Below are 27,035 nucleotides of genomic sequence, written 5' to 3'. Positions count from 1 at the left end.
GGTTGTGAATTACTTTTTGCAAATATTATCTCAAATATCAAAAATTGTCCTAAAATTTGTTCCAAAAATTGTTCTATAGTCATTAGATAGTGTTTTTTTTAAGCAGTTAGCCACATTTCTTCCAAAGGCTTTCTATAGAATCTGATAGCTATATGATAAGCTAAGGGGTCCTCTATAACTGTCTGGTTTGGTGCTGCAACCCAACAGGACCAACACAGACTTCAGAGGAGAATCAGAACTGCAGAAAAAACCATTGCTGCCAACCTGCCTTCCATTGAGGACCTGTATACTGCACGAGTCAAAAAGAGGGCGGGGAAAATATTTACTGACCCCTCACATCCTGGACACAAATTGTTTCAACTCCCACCCTCAAAACGTCGCTACAGAGCACTGCACACCAAGACAACTAGACACAAGAACAGTGTTTTTCCGAACGCCATCACTCTACTAAACAAATAATTCCCTCAACACTGTCAGACTTTCTACTAAATCTGCACTTCTATTCTACTAGTTTTTCTCATCATTCCTTTCACCCATTTCCTCCCATGTTGACTGTATGACTGTAACTTGTTGCTTATATCCTAAGATTTTTATTAATATTGCTTCTCCATTGCTTATTTGACCCCTATGAAAATCATTGTGTCGTACCACATGATTCTTGACAAATGTATATTTTATTTTATGTACGCTGAGAGCATATGCACCAAGACAAATTCCTTGTGTGTCTAATCACACTTGGCCAATAAAAATTCTATTCTATTCTATTCTAAACAGAGTTAGGACTTCCCCCCAAAGTTGCAAACATATTAGTAAATATTAAACAGCCTTTTATCAATGAAAAACATTTGTTTTAACTATGCCAAAGATACCCTCCCCCCCAAAAAAAAGGACAACTGGACTTTCTTGGTGTTTTCCTTGAAAACTTTTTCAAAGAAAAGCCTAAGAAAGTCCAGTATCCTTTTTTTGGAGGAACGGCTTCAATCAACCATGACCTGGATGACTGATACACAATCACAAATACACAAATACACAACTTTACCTGGAAGGAAGCTCTGGGACATGGTTTTAAAGGAAGGTTTGATCCAATTCTTCTCACAAAACTGCGAGATGAACCGTAGGGTTTGTTCTGCCAAATTGGTATTGTCTGAGGATCAATACAATATTAAATTCAATTATTCAATCAGTAGATAAGAGGTGGTTGTAAAAAACAACACTGTCTTTTCAGTTTCATGCAAGAGATTAAATACACTGTGCTATTAACTTTACTATCATCACAAAACAATGGGAGAAGTAACCAAAACTTTAGATAAATCCCTCAATGGAAATTGAGTGACCCATTCCATTGCTCTTGTTTGCTCAAACATCTGGCAGCATCTTTCCTGTTGCTTATATGTTAATGTGTTGGGATACTACTAGCCAATATATAAAATTTGCCTCCTAAATCTGTCTTACCATTGTAATATATCCTAGTCAAACCAACACTGTGAAGACTCTTTCTGTCTGCAGGTCATCAGCAAGCCCTGGTTAGTTCAATTGTCATTTATCAAAATAAGTGAAGGTTTAACACAGCAAAGCAGGTGGTTGCAACCTAAATAAAATTATTTCCCCTGAAATAATGCAGGTGTTCCAAAGGGGGAGACTAAGGTCTGTTTACCCCAAAATAAGACATCTCCGGATAATAAGCCCAATCGGGCCTTTGAGTGCATGTCAATAAGGCCAAGTGCTTATTTTTTATTTTACAGTTCAAAAAAATATAAGACAGGGTCTTTATTTTATTTATTTATTTATTTATTATTTAGATTTGTATGCCGCCCCTCTCCGCAGACTCGGGGCGGCTCACAGCATAACACAACAATTTATAACAAATCTAAATATAATTTAAAATATTTTAAAGAACCCCATTTTGCTAACAAACACACACTCAAACATACCATACATAAATTGTACATGCCCGGTGGAGGTGTTTCAGTTCCCCCATGCCTGACGACAAAGGTGGGTTTTAAGGAGTTTAGGGAAGGCAGGGAGAGTAGGGGCAGTTCTAATCTCTGGGGGGAGCTGGTTCCAGAGGGCCGGGGCCGCCACAGAGAAGGCTCTTCCCCTGGGGCCCACCAACCAACATTGTTTAGTTGACGGGACCCGGAGAAGGCTGACTCTGTGGGACCTAATCGGTCACTGGGATTCGTGCGGCAGAAGGCGGTCTCGGAGATATTCTGGTCCAGTGCCATGAAGGGCTTTAAAGGTCATAACCAACACTTTGAATTGTGACCGGAAATTGATCGGCAGCCAATGCAGGCTGCGGAGTGATGGTGAAACATGGGCATACCTAGGTAAGCCCATGACTGCTCTCGCAGCTGCATTCTGCACGATCTGAAGTTTCCGAACACTTTTCAAAGGTAGCCCCATGTAGAGAGCATTACAGTAGTCGAACCTCGAGGTGATGAGGGCATGAGTGACTGTGAGCAATGAGTCCTGGTCCAGATAGGGCCGTAACTGGTGCACCAGGCGAACCTGGGCAAACACCCCCCTCGCCACAGCTGAAAGATGTTTCTCTAATGTGAGCTGTGGATCGAGGAGGACGCCCAAGTTGCGGACCCTCTCCGAGGGGGTCAATGATTCTCCCCCCAGGATAATGGACGGACAGATGGGATTGTCCTTGGGAGGCAAAACCCACAGCCACTCCGTCTTATCCGGGTTGAGTTTGAGGCTGTTGACACCCATCCAGGCCCCAACAGCCTCCAGACACCGGCACATCACTTCCACTGCTTCGTTGACTGGACATGGGGTGGAGATGTAAAGCTGGGTATCATCAGCGTACTGATGATACCTCACCCCATGCCCTTGGATGATCTCACCCAGCGATTTCATGTAGATATTAAATACCAGGGGGGAGAGGACCGACCCCTGAGGCACCCCACAAGGGAGAGACCTCGGAGTCGACCTCTGACCCCCCACTAACACCGACTGCGACCGACTGGAGAGGTAGGAGGAGAACCACTGGAGAACAGTGCCTCCCACCCCCAACCCCTCCAGCCGGTGCAGAAGGATACCATGGTCGATGGTATCGAAAGCCGCTGAGAGGTCAAGAAGCACCAGGACAGAGGATAAACCCCTGTCCCGGGCCCGCCAGAGATCATCCATCAACGCGACCAAAGCAGTTTCCGTGCTGTAACCGGGCCTGAAACCCGACTGCTGGGGACCTAGATAATTGGCTTCTTTCAAGGACCGTTGGAGTTGGAGTGCCACCACCTTCTCAACAACCTTCCCCATAAAGGGAAGGTTGGAGACTGGACGATAGTTGTTAAGTACGGCTGGGTCCAGGGAAGGCTTCTTGAGGAGGGGGCGCACAAGCGCTTCTTTATAGAGTGTTGGAAAAACTTCCCTCCCCAAGGAAGCATTGGTAATCTCCTGGACCCAGCTCCGTGTCACCTCCCTGCTGGCCAAGACCAGCCAGGAGGGACACGGATCCAGTAGACAGGTGGCAGAACTCACAGCTCCAATGGCCTTGTCCACTTCATCAGGTGTCACCAGATCAAACTCTTCCCAGACAGGTGGACAAGTACGTGCCCCAGTCACCTCGACTGACTCGTTGTCAGTCAACTCTGTTTTCCAATTGGAGTCGAGGTCGGCCCGGATTTGGGCGATTTTATCAGCGAAAAATGTGTTAAAATCCTCGGCACTGCTCTACAAGGGCTCCCCAACTCCCCCCTGGTTGAGAAGGGAGCGGGTCACCCTAAACAGAGCGGCCGGGCGGGATTCCACTGATGCAATCAAGGCGGCATGGTACGCGCATCTTGCCGCCTTGAGCGCCACTTTGTAAGTCTTAATAAAAGCTCTTACAAGTGTTCGATCAGATTCAGACCTACTCTTCCTCCATCGCTTCTCTAGACGTCTCTTCTGGCGTTTGAACTCCCGGAGCTCCTCGTTGAACCATGGAGCTCTACGGGGTCTAGCGCCACGGAGAGGTCGCAAAGGCGCAATCCGGTCAAGAGCCTCCGCTGCAGCCTTGTTCCAGGCCTCTGCAAGAGACTCCGCCGAACTGTGGACGAGTGCCTCTGGAATAACCCCAAGCGCCGTCTGAAAGCCCTCTGGGTCCATCAGGCGTCTGGGGCGGAACATCTTAATTGGTTCCGCCTTCCTGCGGGGAAGGATTGGAGCCAGGAAGTCAAGCCGTAGTAGGAAATGGTCTGACCATGACAAAGGCAATGCTTCTAAGCCCCTTAGTCTCAGACCATTACTCAGTTGCTCGGAAAGGAATACCATGTCGGGTGCGTGCCCCCCCTCGTGAGTCGGACCCTGTACTACTTGAGTCAGGTCCATGGCTGTCATGGTGGCCATGAACTCCTGTGCCAACCCAGAGGTTTCGCCGAGCGACGGCAGGTTGAAGTCCCCCAGGACAATAAGTCCGGGGAACTCCACCGCCAGCCCAGCTACCTCCTCGAGCAGCACAGGCAGGGCTTTTGACACGCAGCTGGGAGGCAGGTACGTGAGAAACAAGCCCACCTGAACCCCTAAGTCCAACTTCACAAGGAGGGACTCGCAACCCGCAATCTCCGGAGCAACGAGCCCACGCAGGCAAAGGCTCTCCCTGGCTATAATAGTCTTATTTTGGGGGGCAACAAGTTAGCAAATGGACTATACGCTGATTGGACCGTGCAACTAGAGAATCTTGGGAGCAAAGTGACAATTTTACTTTTAATTGGGTGGAAAACTAGAGCCGTGTTTTCGTCAGGGAATATGCCAATTTAATATGTCCCGATAAAATATTTGCTCAGAGTTCTTATTGAATGGAATGTATCACTTGGAACCCTGACAAGATTATAATGGGACGATCGTGCACTTGAGAATGATGACAATTAACATTTATTATAGTCATAAACTAGCAGAATAAAAAGAAATAAACTTCCCAAATGAGCATATGTATGTACTCTATAAAACATAAAACACTGAACGATATAGAAACAGAGATAAAACCCAAAATTTTCAGTGGTGTAGGAGGAGGCTGCCTGTGAATTGGGGAATCTTTCCCGCCCATCATCCATGGTCAAAGCAATACACAAATCGAAGTGATGGAACTGTGTGTGTGTGTGTTTGTGGGGGGGAGCTGAACAAAACAACAGAGTGGGCCTTCTCCAGGTCCCGTAAACTAAACAATGTCGTTTGGTGGGACCTAGGGGAAGAGCCTTCTCTGTGGTGGCCCCCGCCCTCTGGAACCAATTCCCCCCAGAGATTAGAATAGCCCCCACCCTTCTTGCCTTTCGTAAGCTTCTTAAAACCCACCTCTGTCGTCAGGCATGGGGGAACTGAGATACTCTTTCCCCCTAGGCTCCTACAATTTATGTATGGTATGTTTGTATGTATGATTTGTTTTAAAATAAGGGGTTTTAGCTGTTTTAGTATTGGATTGTCGCATGCTGTTTTTACCACTGTTGTTAGCCGCCCCGAGTCTACGGAGAGGGGCGGCATACAAATCCAATAAATAAATAAAATAAAATAAATTCTCTCCAAAGCACAGAATTTAGCTATGTTTCCAGAGATTTCTGCATACATGTTTGTCAGCTGGAAGAAATAACACAATTCCTTGATTGACCCACAAAAACAATTGAGCAGCAGAGGGGGTGATTAGGTCTAAATGCCAGCGTGTGAAAAGGGCAGGACAACATCACCTGTGGCTACCTCAAGGTCACTCAGGTCTTGACCTGGGATGCCTGGTCTCCAATCCAGCAACACTGAAGGCAAGGTTGAGAAAAGGCTCAACCCATTATGTCAGAGGTCTTCAAGCTTGGCAACTTTAAGTGCCGGGGTGGGGTAGGGGTTAGACTGCAGCACTGCAGGCTACTTCAGCTAACTGCTAGCTGTAGTTCAGCAGTTCAAATCTCACCACCAGCTCAAAGTTGACTCAGCCTTCCATCCTTCCAAGTAAAATGAAGACCCAATTGTTGGGGGCAATAGGCTGATTGTGTAAACCAGGGGTCCCCAAACCTTTTACACAGGGGGCCGGTTCACTGTCCTTCAGACTGTTGGAGGGCCGGACTATAAAAAAAACCCTATGAACAAATCCCTATGCACCCTGCACATACCTTATTTTAAAGTATAAAACGAAATGGGAATGTACTATTTAGAAGGGGGGAAGAAGTCTGAAATTCATATATGTTTATGTTTTGTTTTTAATTTTCTTTTGTTAACATCTGATTGTAGGTTTTCTTGTCTTACAGAAGAATGTATAAAGAAAGAAGGAAGCACTTTGGCATAATGGTTAATAAGTTAGAAATATAATTGGTGTACCTTTTAAAGGAACATTAAGGAGGGAATTTAATTAAAAGAAAATGAATGTAACTGGATGACAAAATTAGAAAAAAAACGTTTGCAACTTTTTTGATGATTGATGTTAGTTACTAACAAAATACCGCGTTTTATTCATAGAAAATTAGATGGAACACTGTGTTATGTCACTCACCCGCGGGCCGGATAAATGGCCTCAGCGGACCGAATGCGGCTCATGGGCCGTAGTTTGGTGACCGCTGCTGTAAACCACTTAGAGAGGGCTGTAAAAGCACTTTGAAGCGACATAAACGTCTAAATGCTATTGCTATTGTGGACTTCAACTCCCAGAATTCTCCAGCCACCATAGCTGGCTGGAGAATTCTGGGAGTTGAAATCCATAAGTCTTAAAGTTGCCAGGTTTGGGGACCCCTGCGTTAGGTAGTTGTCTAGGATCAAGGACTTTTGGGCTTGCCCAGATCAGGAAGGGGAAGGAGGGGAGAAGTCCAATCATTGGAAGACTAGTGAGCAGAGCATGTTGTCTCAGTCCAAACCAGCTCCCTCCTTGGCCAGCGTAATCAGATACTGGATTGTCAGATAGCACCGTCTACAGCAGTGATGGCGAACCTATGACACGCGTGTCAGCTCTGACACGCGTAGCCATTTTCAGTGACACGCGGCCGTTAAGGAAGTCAGGTGTCCATTTTTCCAGATGAAGAAATATCGTCGCTTCGCGTTCCCTTTCATTGGGTGAGCCGATTCTTTCCATTAGAACGAAACCTGTTCCTTCCAAGGAGCCCCTTTCTCTCTCTCTCTCTCCTTCCTTCCTTCCTTCCTTCTTCCCTCCCTTCCTCCTTTCGCCTCCTCCTTCCCTCCTGTCTTTTCCCTTCTTTTGAAGTTTGCTCTTTGCTTGCTTTTTCTGTCAAACCTTTACAAGGATATCTGTCCCAGGCTTCTGGAAATAACCTGCAATTCACGTGAGAATTCGCCGTTTCAGTGAGTCTTTGGGGCAAGGGCGCCCCGCCCTCTCCTGCAGGAGTTTTTTTTTAAAAAAAGAGTCCGGGGACTATTCCGCAAAGTGAAAGTAAGACTCGGCGAAGCTTGTTTGTTGACTTGAGATCAAAGCTTGAGAATCTAGAAAGGTGACGCTTGGAGAATCAAGAGGGAGTGCCACTATGAACAGGAAATTTGGAGTGCCTGGAATCGGTTACCAGACACTTTTAGCACAAAATTATGGTTTTTTTTCTCAAGGTGACACACCACCCGAGTTATGCTGGGTTTTTTGGCGAATTTTGACACACCAAGCTCAAAAGGTTGCCCATCACTGGTCTACAGTCTAATTTGGTTTTTTCCCCCAAATTAGCTGCAGCTACCCAATAGCTTAAAGAAGTGAAAAATCCTGGAATACAGAACAATTTGGAGCAGAATCTAAAACATTCAAGGCATGGGAGCAGTTTGCCCAGATAACCAGAGGTAGATGTACATTAGTACCTCTAGATACGAGCTGCTCCACATGCGAGTATTCCAAGTTACGAGCCACGACAGGAGCGAAATTTCTGTTCGACACCCGAGCTCAAATTCGGGATACGAGCCGAGCTTCCACTAGGTGGCGCAAGAATCTCCTTGCTTCTGGTTATCTCGGCAGGGAAAAACAAAGGCTAAAGGCATTCGTCGAGATACGAGTTGATCGACATACGAGCTCAGTTCTGGAACGAATTAAACTTGTATCTAGAGGTACTACGGTACTCAAAATAAAATTTGGATGGGTGGAGAGGCTTCAAGAGAGTTTCCTAAGAAGACGTCTGTGAATATTGCTCAAGCTTTCCAGCTCTGGCATATTGGTGGCACTGTGATGAAACAGGTGCCCAGAGCAAATAGATCATCAAATCAAATTATCCTAGGAGTTCTCACTTGAGACACAAATGTCCAAGTGAAATTATACTTTGGATGCAGCATGTGAAGACCTGGGTCTCTGGAGAAGTTTATGATGCTGGGAAAGACGGAATAAAAAAGGAGAATTACTAACAGCAACATGGATGAATTCAATGGTCATAGTGATGGACTCGCCCCTAGAAGACCTAAAGCCATGATGGCGAACCTATGGCATGTGTGCCCAAAGTGGGACATGAAGCCATGCTGCCTGGCACATGGGGCCTTGCCTGTATGTCTTCCGGGTTTATGGCACGCATGCACAGGCAACAATTAGCTGCCCTTTACATGGGCGGCACTGTCAAAAACCAGTGTGCGCATGCACGCCGGCCAGCGCATAGGAAGTTCAGCTTTTCCAGAGCAAGGTCCCAAGTTTGAACTTTTCGCAAGAGCTCAGTTCCAAAAGGTTTTGGCATCACTGACCTAAAGGGTTAGCATAGGGCAGTGATGGAAAACCTATGGCACGGGTGCCACAGGTGACATGTGGAGCCATATCTGCTGGCATGTGAGCCGTTGCCCTAGCTCAGCTCCAATGTGCATGTGTGTGCCAGCCAGCTGATTTTTGGCTCACACAGAGGCTCTGGGAGGGCGGTTTTGGTTTACAGAGAGTCTGCAGGGGATGAGGGAGGGTGTTTTGAATCCTCCCCCTTCTCCAGCCTCTGGAGCCTGAGGAGGGTGAAACACGAGCCTACTGAGTCCTTCACAAGTTGGAAAGCAGGCCGTTTTCAGCCTCCCGAGGGCCTCTGGGGGCGCGAGAAGCTGTTTTCGCCCTCCCCAGACATTGAATTATGGTGTAGGCACGATAGCATGCACGCACGCTCTTTTGGCCAAGGGAAAAAAGGTTTGCCATCACTGGTATAGGGGCCGGTTGTCCTGGAGAAAATATACTGAGGTAGTCCCTATGAGTCTATACTGACCTGATGGCATGTAATCGATCAGTCAATCAATCAAATAAATCAAGTTATAAAGAAGAGAACTGACTGCCTTGACAATGGGGGACACAGTATAATCGATTCAGACTAAGTGCCAGATTGTTCAACTTTTGGCCTTCTTCTACTTGTACGTATATATTTTTGTCTAGGTCCTGAAAACTATGGCAACCTTGAAGCTTCAGGCCTCAGCTTCATCATGCCAATCATGCACTGAACATTGAAACGAAGTTCCATGTATCTTTAATGTTCAAAATTACGATTTGGAGATTAAATTTCACCAAACAGTTAGTGAAGTCAGACGGGGATGTGATCCAAGGATTGATTAAATGGTGGCAAAATGAGATACATGATGCAAGAGATGGAAAATGCAGTAGAAAATATAAGGAAAATCAAGAATACAAGAGTTAGGGAAATGAGAAGGAAAATATTACATAAGTGGTATTACACACCCGTTCAACTTGCACACTTTCAGCAGAACGTTAAAGTTATCTGTTGGCATGGGCGCCAAGATAAAGGCGTGTTTGTGCATATGCTCTGGGAATGCCCAGTGGTGCAGAACTTTTGGCAAAAAGTGCAAGAGGGTATTAATAGGATATTAAATATAAGAGGGACGATTACTAAGGAAATGGCAGTATTAGTAAAAAGTAGTGAGATGGGAGAATACAGAGAAATAAAACAAGCAGCGATAGAAAGCGCTCAGGTGGTAATAGTCTTGGGGTGGATAGACGCGACAAAATGGACAATGCAAAATTGGTACAGGTATATGGTGGACCACATTCAATTGGATAAAAGGATGAATTCGATGAATGAAACTGATTTGCAACAGCTGATAGGGCGATGGGACAAGGTAAGACGATACATGGCGAGTAGGATCCGAGACCAAGCTATAAGAAACAAGTTGGAATCACTCTATAATATGTAAAGATATATTTCACTCCTGGGTTTAAATGATTTATACAAGAAATACCCCCAACTGGCAGTGGGGTATGATTGATTGTCTGGTGGTGGGATCACTGAGCACATGTTGTATGTTAAATGTTGTGTGTGTGCTTTATATTATAAAAATCAATAAAAATATAATTTTTTTAAAAGAGATTAAATTTTACCCACTAGGGGACGACATTCTCTAAAGCAATGATTTTCAACCTTTTTTGAGCCGCGGCACATTTTTTTACATTTACAAAATCCTGGGGCACACCACCAACCAAAATGACACAAAATGACACCCTAAGACACTCTCCTCTCTTTTTCCATCCATCTCCTCCTCACCCTTGTGTGTGTGTGTGTGTGTATACACACTCTTGAACCATTTCCAAAAACAGATGAGGGCTGGGTTTTTCTCTCTCTTATTCTTTGGGTACTTTTTATCATATGCTTTAAATCAAGAGTCACTTCTCTCTCTCTTTTGTGTCATTTTCTGCCTCAAATCATTTTCTCATTTCTTTTTTCCTCCCCTTTTTGCTCATTTCTCTCTCTCCCTTCCTCTCTCTTGCTTTCTTTCTCTCTCTTGCCTTCTTTCTTTCTCTTTTCTTTCTCTCTCTCTCACTCACTCTCTTTCTCTCTCTCTTGCTTTCTTTCTCTCTTTCTTTCTCACTCTCACTCTCTCAGCAAAAAGTTGCGAGACTGGAACCTGAGCTTCCTTCTTCGCGGCACACCTGACCATGTCTCGCGGCACACTAGTGTGCCACGGCACACTAGTTGAAAAACACTGCTCTAAAGCAATATACCTGGAAGAACAGGCTACTTCGTTTCGTAAGGGTTGCTTGTCTTACAGTGTTTGGGTGTTATTTTCATTTTAATGTTATTGCATTTGTTTTTACTTTTTACCACCAACAGTTGTCACATTTCCAACAGTATAAATATGTAAGTATAATTTATACATTATATATTTCCTTACACATTTACATATACATTTCAAATAGTATAAATAAAATAAGAAACCCATAAGAGTATACTGTTAAAATAAAATAAAAAACCAGATACTTACCGATTCAGCTTCCATGTCTGCCCATGCAATAAGTGTAGGTAAGTCACAGGAAAAAAACTGATGCCCCAGGATTTATATATAAGCTGCACAGTATTTCATCCCTAAAAAAAATTGACCTGTTACAAACACAGATGAATTCAAATTTCACAATCGTTTCGTGTAATTTAAAGAAGGTATGAAAAGCCCGAAAGGCCTTTAATGATGATGTTAGAACAGCTGGTAGTCTACCACCGTGTTTCCCAACCTTGGCAACTTGAAGATATCTGGACTTCAACTCCCAGAATTCCCCAGACAGCTATCGCTGGCTGGGGAATTCTGGGAGTTGAAGTCCAAATATCTTCAAGTTGCCAAGGTTGGGAAACACTGGTCTACCAAACCGAAGTGCTAGTTTCTGTATTCTAAAAAATAAATTCCTCATAGACACTTACATAACCTTGCAACCACACAAATTCTCTTGATAATTTGCTTCACTGTTCTATTACCCAACTATCAGGATAACATTCAAATAGTGAGACAAGTCGCTTGGTTGACAAGGACTAAGCTGGTAGAAGGGAAGCTATTTTATTGCTGAAATGAAAGACACAAATCAGAAAAAATGTAGGATTTAGATTATTAGTTTCTCCGTGCCTTTTGCCACTTTTACCTGTCATCTCTGACTGAGATAATACAGTGACATTATTACATGCTGATCGAAGTGAGAGAGAATATTCCCTCATAATTATATTTAATGTTTCTTTGCTTTGTGATTTTAAAATTGCTACAGTCTAAGGTCTTCAAACTTAGCAATTTTAAGACTTGTGGACTCCAACTCCCAGAATTCTCCAGCCAGTATAGCTGGCTAGAGAATTCTGGGAGTTGAAGTCCACAAGTCTTAAACTTGCCAAGTTTGGGGACCCCTTGTCTAAGTCTTCAGTTTAAAGCTTCAGCATTCATTTCTTTGTTATCATCTGGAAGGATTAAAAACATAGATGACTTCAAGTTACCAACACAAGCCTTGCTGTAAAGGTGCAGCTTAGATCCATGTGGTCATTTCTGAAACTGTATTTCCAGTTTTGAAGATTTCATCTTCTTCTCACTGAAATCCAACTACTAAGCATAGGATGAAATGCAGCTATCGTCATTCTCAAAAAAATTGCAATGGGGCAAATTTGATGAAACTTCATTGTTTCAGCCCAGAGGCCTTTACCAGAGAGGGGGGCCCAGTGAACAAATGACATAATGGCAATAATAATAATAATAATAATAATAATAATAATAATAATAATAATCCAAAGTGCAGACTCTGTAAAGAAACAGATGAAACAATCGATCACATACTCAGCTGCTGCAAAAAGATCGCACAGACTGACTACAAGCATAGACATGATGCTGTGGCACAGATGATCCACTGGAACTTGTGCCGGAACTACCATTTACCAGTGGCAAAGAACTGGTGGGATCATAAGCCCGAAAAAGTGGTCGAAAATGAGCAAGCAAAACTACTGTGGGACTTCCGACTTCAGACTGACCGAATTCTGAAGCATAACACACCAGACATTGTGATCGTGGAGAAAAAGAAAGTATGGATCATCGACATCGCAATCCCAGGAGACAGCAGAATTGAGGAGAAGCAGTTAGAGAAATTAGTGAAATACGAAGATCTAAAAATCGAGCTGCAACGACTCTGGCATAAGCCCATGAAAGTGGTCCCAGTGGTACTTGGCATGCTGGGCGCAGGGCCAAAGGATCTCAGCGGACATTTGAAAACCATTGGAATTGACAAAATCTCCATCTGTCAATTGCAAAAGGCCACTTTACTGGGATGGGCAAACATAATTCGCCGCTACATCACGCAGTCCTAGGTGCTTGGGAAGCGCCCGACTGGTGATGAAATACGAAATCCAGCATAGTGATCTCGTTTGCTGTGTTGTACTGACATAATAATAATGATGATGATGATAATGATAATAATAGACTTGGAAAGGATCTTGGAGGTCTTCTAGTCTAACCCCCTGCTTAGGCAGGAAACCTTACACCACTTCAGACAAATGGTTATCCAACATCTTCCTAAAACTTCCAGTGTAGGAGCATTCACAACTTCTGGAGGCAAGCTGTTCCACTGATTAATTGTTCAAATTGTCAAGAAATTTATCCTTAGTTTTAAAGTTGCTTCTCTCCTTGATTAGTTTCCATCCATTGCTTCTTGTCCTGCCCTCAGGTTCTTTGAAGAATAGTTTGACTCTCTCTTCTTTATGGCAACCCCTGAGATATTAGAACACTGCTATCATGTCTCCCCCAGTCCTTCTCTTCATTAAATTAGACATACCCAGTTCATGCAACCATTAGCCTTCAAGTCATTTAATCCTCTTTATTGTTCTTCTCTGCACTCTTTCTAGAGTCTCAGCATCTTTTTTGCTTTATGGCAACCAAAACGGGATGCAGTATTCCAAGTGTGGCCTTACCAAGGCCTTATAAAGTGGTATTAACACTTCACGTGATTTTGATTCTATCCCTCTGTTAATGCAGCCTAGAACTGGGTTGGCTTTTTTGGCAGCTGCTGCACAAAGCTGGCTCATATTTAAATGGTTGTCCACTAGGACTCCAAGATCCCTCTCACAGTTGCTACTGTTGAGCAAGGTGTCACATATACTGTACCCCTGTATTTTATTTTTCTTACCTAAATGTAGAACCTTACTTTTTCCACCTTTGAATTTCATTTTGTTAGATAGCACCCATTGTTTAAGTCTGTCTAGATCTTTCTGTATTTTAAGCCTTTCTGCTGGAGCATTGGCTATTCCGGCCAGTTTGGTGTCATCTGCAAAACTGATGAGTTCCCCGTCTATCCCCTCGTCCCAGTCATTGTGTCCCTTCTGTGGTGTGACATTGCATGTCTTCTATGAGAGAACTAAGCTTGCAGTATTAATGCTTTCATCCCATTGACACAACCACCAATCCGGTGAGCACCTCTGAGTTTATATCAGCATTTCTTAATCTGAGCAATTGGAAGATGAGAAGACTTCCAAATCCCAGAAACCCCCAGACAGGCTGATAGTGAAATTCTTTCAAGTACGAGGACAATTACAAATCCATTCTCCAACTAGACCCAAGTTATTGGGGAGGGGGTTTCTACAAAATGACACACATGCAAGCTGCATACACACAACCAGCATAACTCTCTACCGCACGAATCCCAGCGGCCGATAAGGTCCCACAGAGTTCGCCTTCTCCGGGTCCCGTCGACCAAACAATGTCGTTTGGCGGGCCCCAGGGGAAGAGCCTTCTCTGTGGCGGCCCTGGCCCTCTGGAAACAACTCCCCCCGGAGATTAGAACAGCCCCCACCCTCCTTGTCTTTCGCAAACTACTCAAGACCCACCTTTGTCGCCAGGCATGGGGGAGTTAAGATATTCCTTCCCCTAGGCCATTACAAGTTATGCATGGTATGTTTGTGTGTATGTTTGGTTTTTATAATTAGGGTTTTTAGTTGTTTTATTAAATTTATTAAATTGGGTTGTTACATGTTGTTTTTAACATTGTTGTTAGCCGCCCTGACTCTGCGGAGAGGGGCGGCATACAAATCCAATAAGTAAGTAAGTAAGTAAGTAAGTAAGTAAGTAAGTAAGTAAGTAAGTAAGTAAGTAAATAAGTAAATACGCAAGCAAGCAAATAAATAAATAAATAAATAAATAAATAAATAAAAAGGCTACAAAAAAGTTATTTTTTTCATTTTGTTTTCTCTGCCCTCTTTTAAATATGGAACTCACCGAATAATCTGAAGGAGCTCAGCTTTTCCTCATAATGGAAGATCTGTGGAGTAACTCCCTATTCACCAAAAGTATCACAGATCAGATCGATGATTATTCCAATGATGACTGTTCTGTTAAATAATAACACAAACCACTTTATTTACAGAATAGGAAAATGAACAAACGTCGTATTTAGGAAGTAAAATGCATAGGCGTTGATTCTATTCTATAAAAAACAAGTAATACCTTCACTTTCCTTCTTAGCTGCCTAATTTTATGTTGTAATTATCTGGTCCCTAAAACAAACCAGGTAAGACTGATTAACCCCCAAATTTGTGACATGGGCTTTTAGATTGACCAAGTTTCACTAGTCATATACAGTACTTAGTTTGGCTTTGAAAAAAACAGTCAATCCTTGACTTGGCTCATAAGAATGAAAATCCCAGATATTAGCAATTTTTATAGAAGTTCACAAGGGAGAAAAGCGAAATAAGACAAAATAAACATAAGGTTTAACTAAAACATTAAGCCAGCCAACTAGATAAGATTTCTATTCTGTTCAGAGGCAATTAACAGTTTATTTTAATCATGGCAAACTCTACCCCCCAAAAAGTAATTATCTGATATGTCCTACTATAGAGAGTTGACTATTCAATCTTCACAAAATTGGGATCAAAAGTTTGACATGTGTCATTCCTGGTGTCACCACCAACCACCCCAGGATAACTATTCTGAATAGCAAAAGTTTCTTGACAAGTCATTTAGACAGAGACATATACAGTAGGGGGGAAAAGTATTTAGTCACATACCAGTTGTGCAAGTTCTCCCACTTAAAAAGATGAGAGAGGCCTGTAACTGAATCATAAGACACCTCAACCATGAGAGACAACATGAGAAAACACATCCAGAAAATCACATTCTCTGATTTTTAACGAATTTATTTGCAAATTAAATTTGCAAATTAACTCTGAGGACCAATTCTAACCACCATATGGATTTATGGCATTGTCTGCCATAATTCTGAATGGTTGTTGAACAAGAGGTCGTAAGTTGAGGACTACCTGTATTTCATTTTATATTACACTGCAGACCTGGAAAGACTATATTCCAACAAAATTAATAACAAATAACCTCCAGATAGATTTGTTGTCTTATGTCAGGTATTTCGCATACTTGCTTGGCTGAAATTAACAGCCAAAAATTCTTGGGGGCATCAATTGTGGGGTGGGCTGATGTAGACGAAGGATATAGTAGGAAATAGCAAAGTTTATGTTTCTTTCCTCCCACTGACTCAGGAATATGCCCTTCATGGCACCAGACCAGATTATCTCAGGGACCGCCTTCTGCTGCACGAATCCCAGCGACCAGTTAGGTCCCACAGAGTGGATCTTCTCCATGGCCCGTCAACTAAACAATGTCGTTTGGCAGGACCCAGGGGAAGAGCCTTCTCTGTGGCAGCCCCGGTCTTCTGGAACCAACTCCCCCCAAGAATTAGAATTGCCCCCACCCTCCTTGCCTTTCGTAAGCTACTTAAAACCCACCTCTGCCGTCAGGCATGGGGGAATTGAGATCCTCTTTCCCCCTAGGCCTTTACAATTCTATGCATGGTATGTCTGTATGTATGTATGTCTGGTTTTTATATTAATGGGTTTTTAATTGTTTTTAGTATTGAATTACTATTGTACGCTGTTTTATTGTTGCTGTTAGCCGCTCCGAGGCTCCGGAGAGGGGCGGCATACAAATCCAATCAATCAATCAATAAATAAATAAATAAATAAATAAATATCCACTAGATGTGTTCACATAACACACTTAACCTGTTTACAATACTATATCAACCTATTTGTTGCTAGCTGGCTAGAGTCATAAAAACCAAGTGTCAGGCATTTATAATTTAAAACAAACAAATAACCTGTTCTGCCCGCGTGTTTCAACCGCCCGTAATTACAGGGTAATTAGTCCAGGAAGACACACACAACACGATAAAAGGAAAAGCCAAAAGTTTTTATCAACAGAAAAGCACAAAAAACTCCCTTTTTAAATGTCAAAGGGATTTTCTGGTACACACAAAGCACAGGTTAAATGCAGTCCAATTGCTCACCCAATAACTGGGAAATTGAGTCCAATTCTAAAGTCCAGCGAGTCCACACACAATCTTGGACAGCACAAAAACCACGATCTTGATGAAACAATGAATCAGATAAACTGCCATGAGGCTAAAACACCAAGCTGCACTTTTATCTGTAGCACTAATTACAGCAGCCCCACCCAACCACAGGTGGCCTCATTTTCTCTTGTAATAATCCTTCAGTTGTTGTCTCCTATGCATCCCTCTTCGCATGCATGGATGTGTCATTAATTCTTGTTCAGAATCCAAGGATGATACAGATGATTGATCTCCTCCTGGGCTGTCTGCCAAACTCCCCTCTTCCCTGTCACTCACGCTTCCTTGGTCAGAGGAGGCTTCGTCGGCAGATTCCATCGGGAGCAAAACAGGCCTGCAGCATGTGGATGTTTCCCCCACATCCACCTGCACATTCCGTGGGGCAGGAGCTGGGCCAGAGCTAACCACAACACAACCATAATATAATCTATCATGCACACATCTACTTATATATATACAAATCACATACAAATCCAATAAATAAATAAATAGATAGATAGATAAATAAATAAATATTACACATTTGCAAATGAAACCAGGAATCTAAGCTACCACACTGAATGTATGCCCCAGTGTACACTTGGGAGATGCGAGAACTTAACACACCCCTACTACAGAGCCCTTGAATGGGCAGACTAAAGTTAGGATACAATACTAGAACCAATTCTTGAATATCTATTCCTATTGAAGTTTCAAGAATCACTGTCTGGGAATACAACAGGATTTTTTGGTGAAGATATTTTCCAGGGGGAAAAAAGTCTATTCTCTAAAGTTTAAATGTTCTGCAAACAAAAGCAAAAAGTTGGTTCAATCAATCACCAATATTTTCATTTAAGGGGGAAAAAAACTTTGTCATCATAATAGAGTTATTTGGAAAATGAAAGCACTGATCTCTTCCAAGTAATTTACTGTGGAGTCAGCAGCTTACTCTCTTTAAAAATAGATGAACAACTTTGTCCTTACAAAGCTATTTATTTATTATTTATTTATTTATTTATTATTTAGATTTGTATGCCGCCCCTCTCCGCAGACTCGGGGCGGCTCACAGCAAAATACAGCAAATCATGACAAATCCAAATAAATTTAAAATATTTAAAAATATTTAAAAAGAACCCCATTTACTAACAAACACACACACAAACATACCATGCATAAATTGAACATGCCCGGGGGAGGTGTTTCAGTTCCCACATGCCTGACGGCAAAGGTGGGTTTTAAGGAGTTTACGGAAGGCAGGGAGAGTAGGGGCAGTTCTAATCTCTAGGGGGAGTTGGTTCCAGAGAGTCAGGGCCGCCACAGAGAAGGCTCTTCCCCTGGGGCCCACCAACCGACATTGCTAATAACTTAAGCTAATAATTTAATATCAATTTTCTACTTTTAACAAATATCTCTCTGGACATCTTCATCAAGCAATCTTCTTTCTGGTTTCATATGCTATTTAAAACAGCAAAAGGAAAACAGAGAACCGAAAACCATTATAAGAACAAACCTATTACTGTAGCACCCACCCTAAAAACCTTTAAAATCTGATCTACCTAATGTAACAAGGTTTAAAAAGCTTGAATAAGCAGTTATATAATATCTACATAGGGATTTTTTTAATGTCCAATAACAGCAAGATGCATTCTGTATGTCATCAAAATCAGGGAATACGTTTTGCTTAATAACCACTCCGGAACGCAGAGTTACTCACAGGGAGAAAAATTGGTTTATTACATTTAACAAATAAAAAACGAAAGTAAAATGTTTTCCCCAGGACCTACCTACGTTCAATGGCGATTCTCCAATTTAGAAACTCTGCCCTTCAGAGACATCTAAAGCGGTGGGAGGGGACCTGGAGAAAAAAGACCAGAGACATTATTTTAAAAATAACGACAAAATAAAAGAGGGACCTTGTGGCCAACCTATAGAAAGGTACATACATGGAACCGGCAAGCCTTCTCGGACTAATGGTCCACAGACTACATCCCCAACTAGCTGGAAGCTGGATGGGGAGTATGGGAGTGGAAGTGCCACCATCTCCCCACCCCAATCAACATACAGCTTCATATACCTTTAATACAGCTTGATATACATATGGTATTCAAATACAATAAACGGAATCTCATTCCAGCTTTGCTTTATATCATTTATATCATAACAATCCTGGGCCTAGAAAGCCTAGAACTACGGCGCCTAAAACACGATTTGAGTATTACCCACCAGATCATATGCTGCAACGTCCTACCGGTCAATGACTACTTCAGCTTCAACCGCAACAACACAAGAGCACGCGACAGATTCAAACTTAATACGAACCGCTCCAAACTTGACGGTAAAAAATATGATTTCAACAATCGAGTTGTCGAAGCGTGGAACTCATTGCCGGACTCAATTGTGTCAACCCCCAACCCCCAACATTTCTCCCTTAGACTCTCCACGATTGACCTCTCCAGGTTCCTAAGAGGCCAGTAAGGGACGTGCATAAGTGCACTGGTGTGCCTTTCGTCCCCTGTCCAATAGTCTTTCCTTTCTCTCACTTATCATATATATTTTCTTTCTTTCATATACCCTCTCCTCTAAGTTTACTTTTACCCTTATATATATTACTACATGTCTATTTTTCTTCCTATGTATTTGTGTATTGGACAAATGAATGAATAAATAAATAAATTTCATCTGTATCCAATTTACTTCCTTGCGCCTCCCTCTTTCCATCTCAGGTGGCTACTCCACCTCTATCTACTTTCTTATTCCTTCTCCCTCCTTCTACTACCCTTCCCTTCTCCTTCCTCCTTCTTTCTATTCTTTCTCCACTCTCTCCCCTTCCTTCCTACTGCCCTTTCACCCTCTAAATCCTTCCCTAAGTGGATGGTTCTATTATCATTACATAACAGTTAAAAGTATTTCTCAAACTCTCATCCATCACGGTCATCCCTCTTTTTTATTTATTTATTATTGTTATTTATTCATTGGATATGTATGCCGCCCCTCTCTGAGGACTCGGGGCGGCTCACATGTCAAAAACAATATACCATATACATATCTAAAACTCCAATTTTTCCAAAATCTCCTATCTATCTATCTATCTATCTATCTATCTATCTATCTATCTATCTATCTATCTATCTATCTATCCATCCATCCATTCATTAAATTTGTATGCCACCCCTCTCCGTAGACTCGGGGCGGCTCAATTTAGTCTATTTAAATCTTGGCTTTCGGTATATTTTATCTTGTGCTACCTCCTTATCCTAGCCAGATCGTCTTTTGGGTGCAGCTTGGATGGATTGATTTTGTTGTGGAGTATGAAGCCGGCATCCTCTGCTCCTCACATATACATACACACATACACACACCAAAAGTCTCTGCAAGACCTTGACCACGTAGCTGAATGGTCAGAAAACTGGCAACTTCAAGTCTCTACCACTAAATGCTCTGTCTTATATGTTGATAGAATCAGAATACTAAATATAAACTTGGAGGTACTGAACTTGTTGATGACCCTCACTCTGTCAAAGACCTTGGAGTACTCACATCCAATGACCTAAGTCCTAGAGCAGTGATGGCGAACCTATGGCACAGGTGGCATGCAGAGCCATATCTGCTGGCAAGCCAGCCATTGCCTTAGCCCAGATCCAACATGCATGTGTGTGCCGGCCAATTTTTGGCTCACAGAGAGGCACTGGGAGGGCATTTCTGGCTTCCAGAGAGCCTCCGGGGGGGGGGAGGGCATTTTTACCCTCCCCCAGCTCAAGGAAAGCCTTTGGAGCTTGGGGAGGGCGAAACATGAACCAACTGGCCCTATCAGAAGTTGGGAAATAGGCTGTTTCCAGCCTGCAGAGGGCCTCTGGGGCCTGGGGGAAGCTGTTTTTGCCCTCCCCAGGCATTGAATTATGGGTTGGGCACTCGCACATGTGCGATAGTAGACGTGCATGCTTTTTCAGCACCCGAGGAAAAAAAGGTTTACCATCACTGTCCTAGAGCCCACTGTAACAACATTGCCAAAAAAGCTTTAAGATTTGTTAATCTAATCCTTTGCAACTTCTCTGGTGATACTGATCATACAAAACATTTATCAGACCAATCCTAGAATACAACTCCCCTGTATGGAACCCACATTGCATATCTGACATCAACACAATTGAGAGAGTCCAGAAATATTTCACAAGAAGAATCCTTAATTCCTCCTCCCGCCACAAAATGCCTTACTCCGCCAGAGTTGAAATACTTCAACTGGACAACTTACAACTCCGTCGCCTGCATTCCGACTTAACTTCATAAAATCATATACCAAAATATCCTTCCTGTTAGTGACTACTTCACCTTCAACCGCAGCAACACAAGAGCACGTAATAGATTTAAACTAAATGTCAACCGCTCTAAATTAGACTGCAAAAAATACAACATCAACAATAGAGTGATCAACACCTGGAATGCACTACCTGACTTTGTGTTTTCTACTCCTAATCCCAAAATCTTTAACTTTTTTTTTGGGGGGGGGTAATTTTTTTAAAAAAATTCTCCATACAAGCTTCTTCAATACATTTTAAAATATTTCCATATTATAATAATATATGGAAAACCTTGTAACCTTAGACTATCTACAATTGTCCTCTCCCTCTTTCTAAGAGGTCTGTAAGGGGTGTGCATAAGTGCACCATTGCGCCCATCGTCCCTGTCCTACTGTCTTCTATCATTACTTTTTATCATTACTTTTCTAATGTTATGTTTGTTTATTTATTTATTTATTGGATTTGTATGCCGCCCCTCTCCGCATCCTATAATTGTTTGACAAATATCTATATCTTTACAATTTACAATTCTATGCATGGTATGCATGTATGTATGTTTGGTTTTTATATTAATTGATTTTTAATCATCAATACCAAATGACTATTGTACATTGTTTTATTGTCGCTGTTAGCCGCCCCGAGTCTCTGGAGAGGGGCGGCATACAAATCCAATAAATAAATAAATAATAAATCTATCTATCTATCTATCTATCTATCTATCTATCTATCTATCTATCTAATCTATCTATCTATCATCGTCTGTCTGTCTGTCTACCAATATTAAAAACTGAGCAGGGGGAAAGGAAGCAGGGGAGCACTCTGCACCAGCTCAGGAGCCCTCTTGTCCGACTTGGTACCAATCGCAAAGATCGGGCCCAAGAGGTTGATGACGTCAAACGGGGAGTAAGAGAGGTCCAGTTGGAGTATCCCCACCACCACCACCCGCAAGCCGCTCCTCCCCCTCCCTCCCTCCCCCTTTCACACGTTTCCATCCCTGACACGGGTTCTGGGTCCCCACCGGCGCCGCTTCTGTGAAGGCGGTGGTCCCGTCAGGCCGCGCCCCCGTCCTCCTCCCCTCAGCGAAGACGACCCGGATGCGAAAAGCGCCCTCGACGACCCCGGCCGCCAACCGCGAAGGCCGCTTCCCCGACGCTCCCGAGTTTTGCCCTTCCGCTGGACAACGGAGCGTCGCCGCCCCCTCCCCGCTAAACGTCGCCCCTTAGTTCTCCTTCTGGCGCATGCGCGGGGGAAGGACGCCGCTTGACGCCCCCGCTCTCGCCCCGCCCCCTGGGTGACGAAACCGTCGAGGAGGCATGGCTGGTGGGGGCGCGTTTTACGGGGTAGGCAAAATTGGGTCTTCTATGACTTGTGGACTTCAACTCCCAGAATTCCTGAGCCATTCATGCTAGCTCAGGAATTCTGGGAGTTGAAGTCCACAAGTCATAGAAGAGCCAGTTTTGCCTACTCCTGGAGGAGAGCCGCTTGCTTGGAAGCATCCGGAGGCAGCCCTTGGAAGAATTGAGACTTAAAGGCTCCTTTTAAAAATAAATAAACAAACACGAGTTTTGGAATAAGCAGCGCTGATCAGAGCTTGCTGAACGAATTCAACGGGATCAGCTAACTCTATAACGGTCTGGTTTGGTTCTGCAACCCAACAAGACAGACAGTTGCCACTGTTATATCTTTATATTTATATTTGATTGATTTTGTCCAATATACAATGAGGGTTTTAGTGGGTATACACATAATGAAATACATAATGAAGGTTATAGAGGACTACTGTAATGCTCTCTACATGGGGCTACCTTTGAAGTGTTCGGAAACTTCAGATCGTGCAGAATGCAGCTGCGAGAACAGTCATGGGCTTACCCAGGTATGCCCATGTTTCACCATCACTCCGCAGTCTGCATTGGCTGCCGATCAGTTTCCGGTCACAATTCAAAGTGTTGGTTATGACCTTTAAAGCCCTTCATGGCACTGGACCAGAATATCTCCGAGACCGCCTTCTGCCGCACGAATCCCAGCGACCGATTCGGTCCCACAGAGTGGGCCTCCTCCGGGTCCCGTCAACTAAACAATGCCGGTTGGCGGGCCCCAGGGGGAGAGCCTTCTCTGTGGTGGCACCGGCCCTCTGGAACCAACTCCCCCCGGAGATCAGAACTGCCCCTACTCTTCCTGCCTTCCGTAAACTCCTCAAAACCCACCTTTGCCGTCAGGCATGGGGAAACTAAATATCTCCCCCTGGGCACGTTGAAGTTATATATGGTATGCTTGTATGTGTGTATGTTAGTATTGGGGATTCTCTTAAACTTGTAATATTTTAATTAATTGGATTGTATTGGATTGTTTTTCACTTGTTGTGAGCCGCCCCGAGTCTTCGGAGAGGGGCGGCATACAAATCCAAATAATAAATAAAATAAAAATAAATAAATAAATAAATATACTCATAGTAAAATATATCTAAGAAAGAAGAGAAGATATAGGAATAGAACATATCAATGAAAGAATAGAAGAAGAGATATAGGAATAGAAGAAAGGAATAGGAGATATAGGAGAGCAATAGGACAGGGGACGGAAGGCACTCTAGTGCACTTGTACTCGCCCCTTACTGACTTCTTAGGAATCTGGATAGGTCAACCGTGGATAATCCAAGGGTAAAGTGTTGGGGGTTTGGGGATGACACTACGGGGATGATACTAGTAAGAGAGAAACATTAGGACAGGGGATGGTAGGTACGCTGGTGCATTTATGCATGCCCCTTACTGACCTCTTAGGAATCGGTCAACAGTGGATAGTCTAAGGCAGTGTTTCCCAACCTTGGCAACTTGAAGATATCTGGACTTCAACTCCCAGAATTCTGGGAGTTGAAGTCCAGATATCTTCAAGTTGCCAAGGTTGGGAAACACTGATGTAGGGTATTCTGTTCCGTGTGGAGGGTTCTTCTCGTGAAGTATTTCTGGATATTTTCTAATGTATTTATGTCTGAAATGTGGTGTGGGTTCCAGACAGATGATCTGTAGTCGAGGATTGGTCTGGAAAAAGTTTTTAGGCTCTGGTTAATAGTATGATATTACCGGAGAAGAAGCTACGTAGGATTAGGTTAACAACTCTTGAAGCCTTTTTGGCAATGTTGTTGCAGTGGGCATTGGCACTTAGGTCATTTGATATGAGTATTCCAAGGTCTTTTATGGAGCGAGGGTTGTTTGAAGAAGATAGAAGATGACTACAGGTAGGAGGTGTCAAATCAAAGGAGTATTCCTGAAAAGCTGCTGTTCAGGAAAGAGATGCCTGGGGAAGAGTAACAGCTACCTGTCAACTTGCCCCACCCAGAAGATATAATACAGTACCTTAGGCAGTTTATTAAATACTACTCTGCTATTGGGCAAAGCCGCATTACCTGTTTAGTTACTTTCAGTGCTGCAAATCACTTTGAATTTGAAAACTGAATTGACATTATGAGACCTGGGGTAGATAATTGAATCTGTCATCTGCACCTCTATAACTGTCTGGTTCAGTTCTGCAACCCAACATGACCGACACAGACTTCAGGGGATAATCAGAACTGCAGAAAAAATTGCTGCCAATCTGCCTTCCATTGAGGACCTGTATACAGTACTGCACCAGTCAAAAAGAGGGTGGTGAAAATATTTACTGACCCTCGCATCCTGGACACAAATTATTTCAATTCCTACCCTCAAAATGTCACTAGAGAGCACTGCACACCAAGACAACTGCACACAAGAACAGTTTTTTCCCCAAACACCATCACTCTACTAAACAAATAATTCCCTCAACACTGTCAAACTTTTTACTAAGTCTGCACTTCTATTTCTACTAGTTTTTTCTCGTCATTCCTACCATCTTTTTCCTCCCACTTAGGACTGTATGACTGTAACTTGTTGCTTGTATCCTAAGATTTTTATTAATATTGATTGTATCTTCATTGCTTATTTGACCCCTATGACGATCATTAAGTGTTGTACCACATGATTCTTGACAAATGTATCTTTTTCTTTTATGTACATTGAGAGCGTAGGCACCAAGACACATTCCTTGTGTGTCCAATCATACTTGGGCAATAAAGAATTCTATTCTGTTCTATTATGTCTGCACTTCAAAATGTTGTCATCTCTTTGATCCAATAAACCACACTAGACTAAATGCTGCTTGAATATGAACAGGTTACACAGCCAATGCTCTGGGTATTTGGGAATAATTTGCACATGCACAGAGGCAGGCAGGTGGAAGCTACAAAGTTGCTTAAGATTCCAGGTAGCTGTTGTGGTGAGCTCTGGCCCAGCTCCTGCCCCAAGGACTATGGATGTGGGGGAGACATCCACATGCTGCAGGCCTGTTTTGCCCCCCGGTGGAATCTGCTGATGAAGGCTCCTCTGACCAAGAAGACATGAGTGACAGGGAGGAGAGTGGGGCAGACAGCTCAGAAGGAGATCAATTATCTAGCTCCTCCTTGGATTCAGAACAAGAGTTAATGATACAGCCACTCATGCGGAGAGCGATGCGTAGGCAACAACAACTGAGAGATTATTATCAAAGAAAATGAGGCCACCTGTGGTTGGGTGGGGCTGTGGTCATTAGTGAGGCTGCTATAAAGAGCAGCCTGTGGGTTTGGCCATTGTGGAGGATTATCTGATCCTTGTGTTTCGTGCCTGCCTTGCTGACTTTGACCTTTGTGTGCTGATTTTTCCCCGCTTTGAAACTAAACCAGAGCAAAGTGTGTTTCACTTTGTGAAAGAAGAAGGACTGTGAATTGCCTCACAGCTGCAAGCTAAGTATCACAGAACTGATAAGGGACTTGTACAAATTACCAGTTTGTTTGGAGACGAGTGCTCTTTGCTATACCAAAAGAGGCCTTAGGTTAAGTGATTTTTCCTTATAAAGAACATTGTTTTGAATTTTCAAATGTGTGTGTGTCTGAAATTTGTACCTGTGAATTTTTGGGAGGAGTCTACCAGAGAGCCCGACAGAACAGGTAGCAATTCCATGTTTTAATCCAGGATTTTCAAATCATGTTTCCTGAAACTTGATAGGATTCTATGAAAGATAACAATAATAATATTTATTTATTTATTATTTATTATTTAGATTTGTATGCCGCCCCTCTCCGTAGACTCGGGGCGGCTAAATAAAGGTGGGGAGGGGGGACACCAGTTTTACTAGAACTTTGCTAAAGGGTTCAGGGAAATTTATTTCTTAGTAACAGGTTCTGTGGCCTGAAATACAGTAGTTTGAAAACCCTGTTTTGATCTACTGCCAACTTTGCAATTAATTACTGCAAAAAAAAAAAAAAAGTAGCCTCCGTATATATACAAAAGACACTTTTTAAAACTTAACTCTTCTCACCAGCCTATAGAAAATATGCTGCCCATTTCAGTATTCCACTTACAGATTAATTCCAGGTTCATTCGACCATTTACTTTTTACTTTTCAAACATACAGTGTATTGCCCTGGCACCAAATACAAAAACACATTTGGTTTTCCCAATTTTTATTATTACAAAAGAATGATCTTTGCTGCTACAAACAGCCATGTTGTCAACATTTTATATAAGAATATATTGATGATGGTTTACCGTAACACTGGTTCAACTGAGTGATACTGTTTATAATTGAATATGTGAAATTGCAAATTTAATAACTGAGGTTTGAAATTAAGATCCTATACCCAAATACATGAGTTCAGTTTCAAAATGAATGTAACATTCTTGGAATTCAAAGAAACCCAAAGGCTGTGTTTCTACATGAATTAT

General features: G+C 42.8%; 1 protein-coding gene across 5 annotated transcripts in view; it reads right to left on the bottom strand.

Moving 5' to 3' along the window:
• Positions 1–26,319, bottom strand: part of MTFR1L (mitochondrial fission regulator 1 like) — a 47,860-nt gene extending 21,541 nt beyond the window's left edge. The window contains exons 1-5 of one of the 5 annotated variants that reach the window (XM_070764252.1): positions 26,213–26,319; positions 18,757–18,827; positions 14,848–14,960; positions 11,107–11,207; positions 1,040–1,144 (exon numbers count right to left, since the gene is read on the bottom strand). In XM_070764252.1, the coding sequence (XP_070620353.1) occupies positions 1,040–1,144; positions 11,107–11,121 (120 nt within the window). In that variant the 5' untranslated portion in view covers positions 11,122–11,207; positions 14,848–14,960; positions 18,757–18,827; positions 26,213–26,319. Of the gene's footprint in view, positions 1–1,039; positions 1,145–11,106; positions 11,223–14,847; positions 14,961–18,756; positions 18,828–22,285; positions 22,561–26,212 lie in introns of those variants that run through there. The other 4 variants (XM_070764250.1, XM_070764251.1, XM_070764253.1 and 1 more) reach the window with 4 other exon arrangements.
• Between the last annotated feature and the right edge of the window lie 716 nt (positions 26,320–27,035).

This window comes from Erythrolamprus reginae, chromosome 11 (genome assembly GCF_031021105.1).
Source record: "Erythrolamprus reginae isolate rEryReg1 chromosome 11, rEryReg1.hap1, whole genome shotgun sequence".
Taxonomy (NCBI): Eukaryota; Metazoa; Chordata; class Lepidosauria; order Squamata; family Dipsadidae; genus Erythrolamprus; species Erythrolamprus reginae.
The sequence above is the reverse complement of the archived record's forward strand: the minus strand, read 5'-3'. Positions and strand labels throughout refer to the sequence as shown.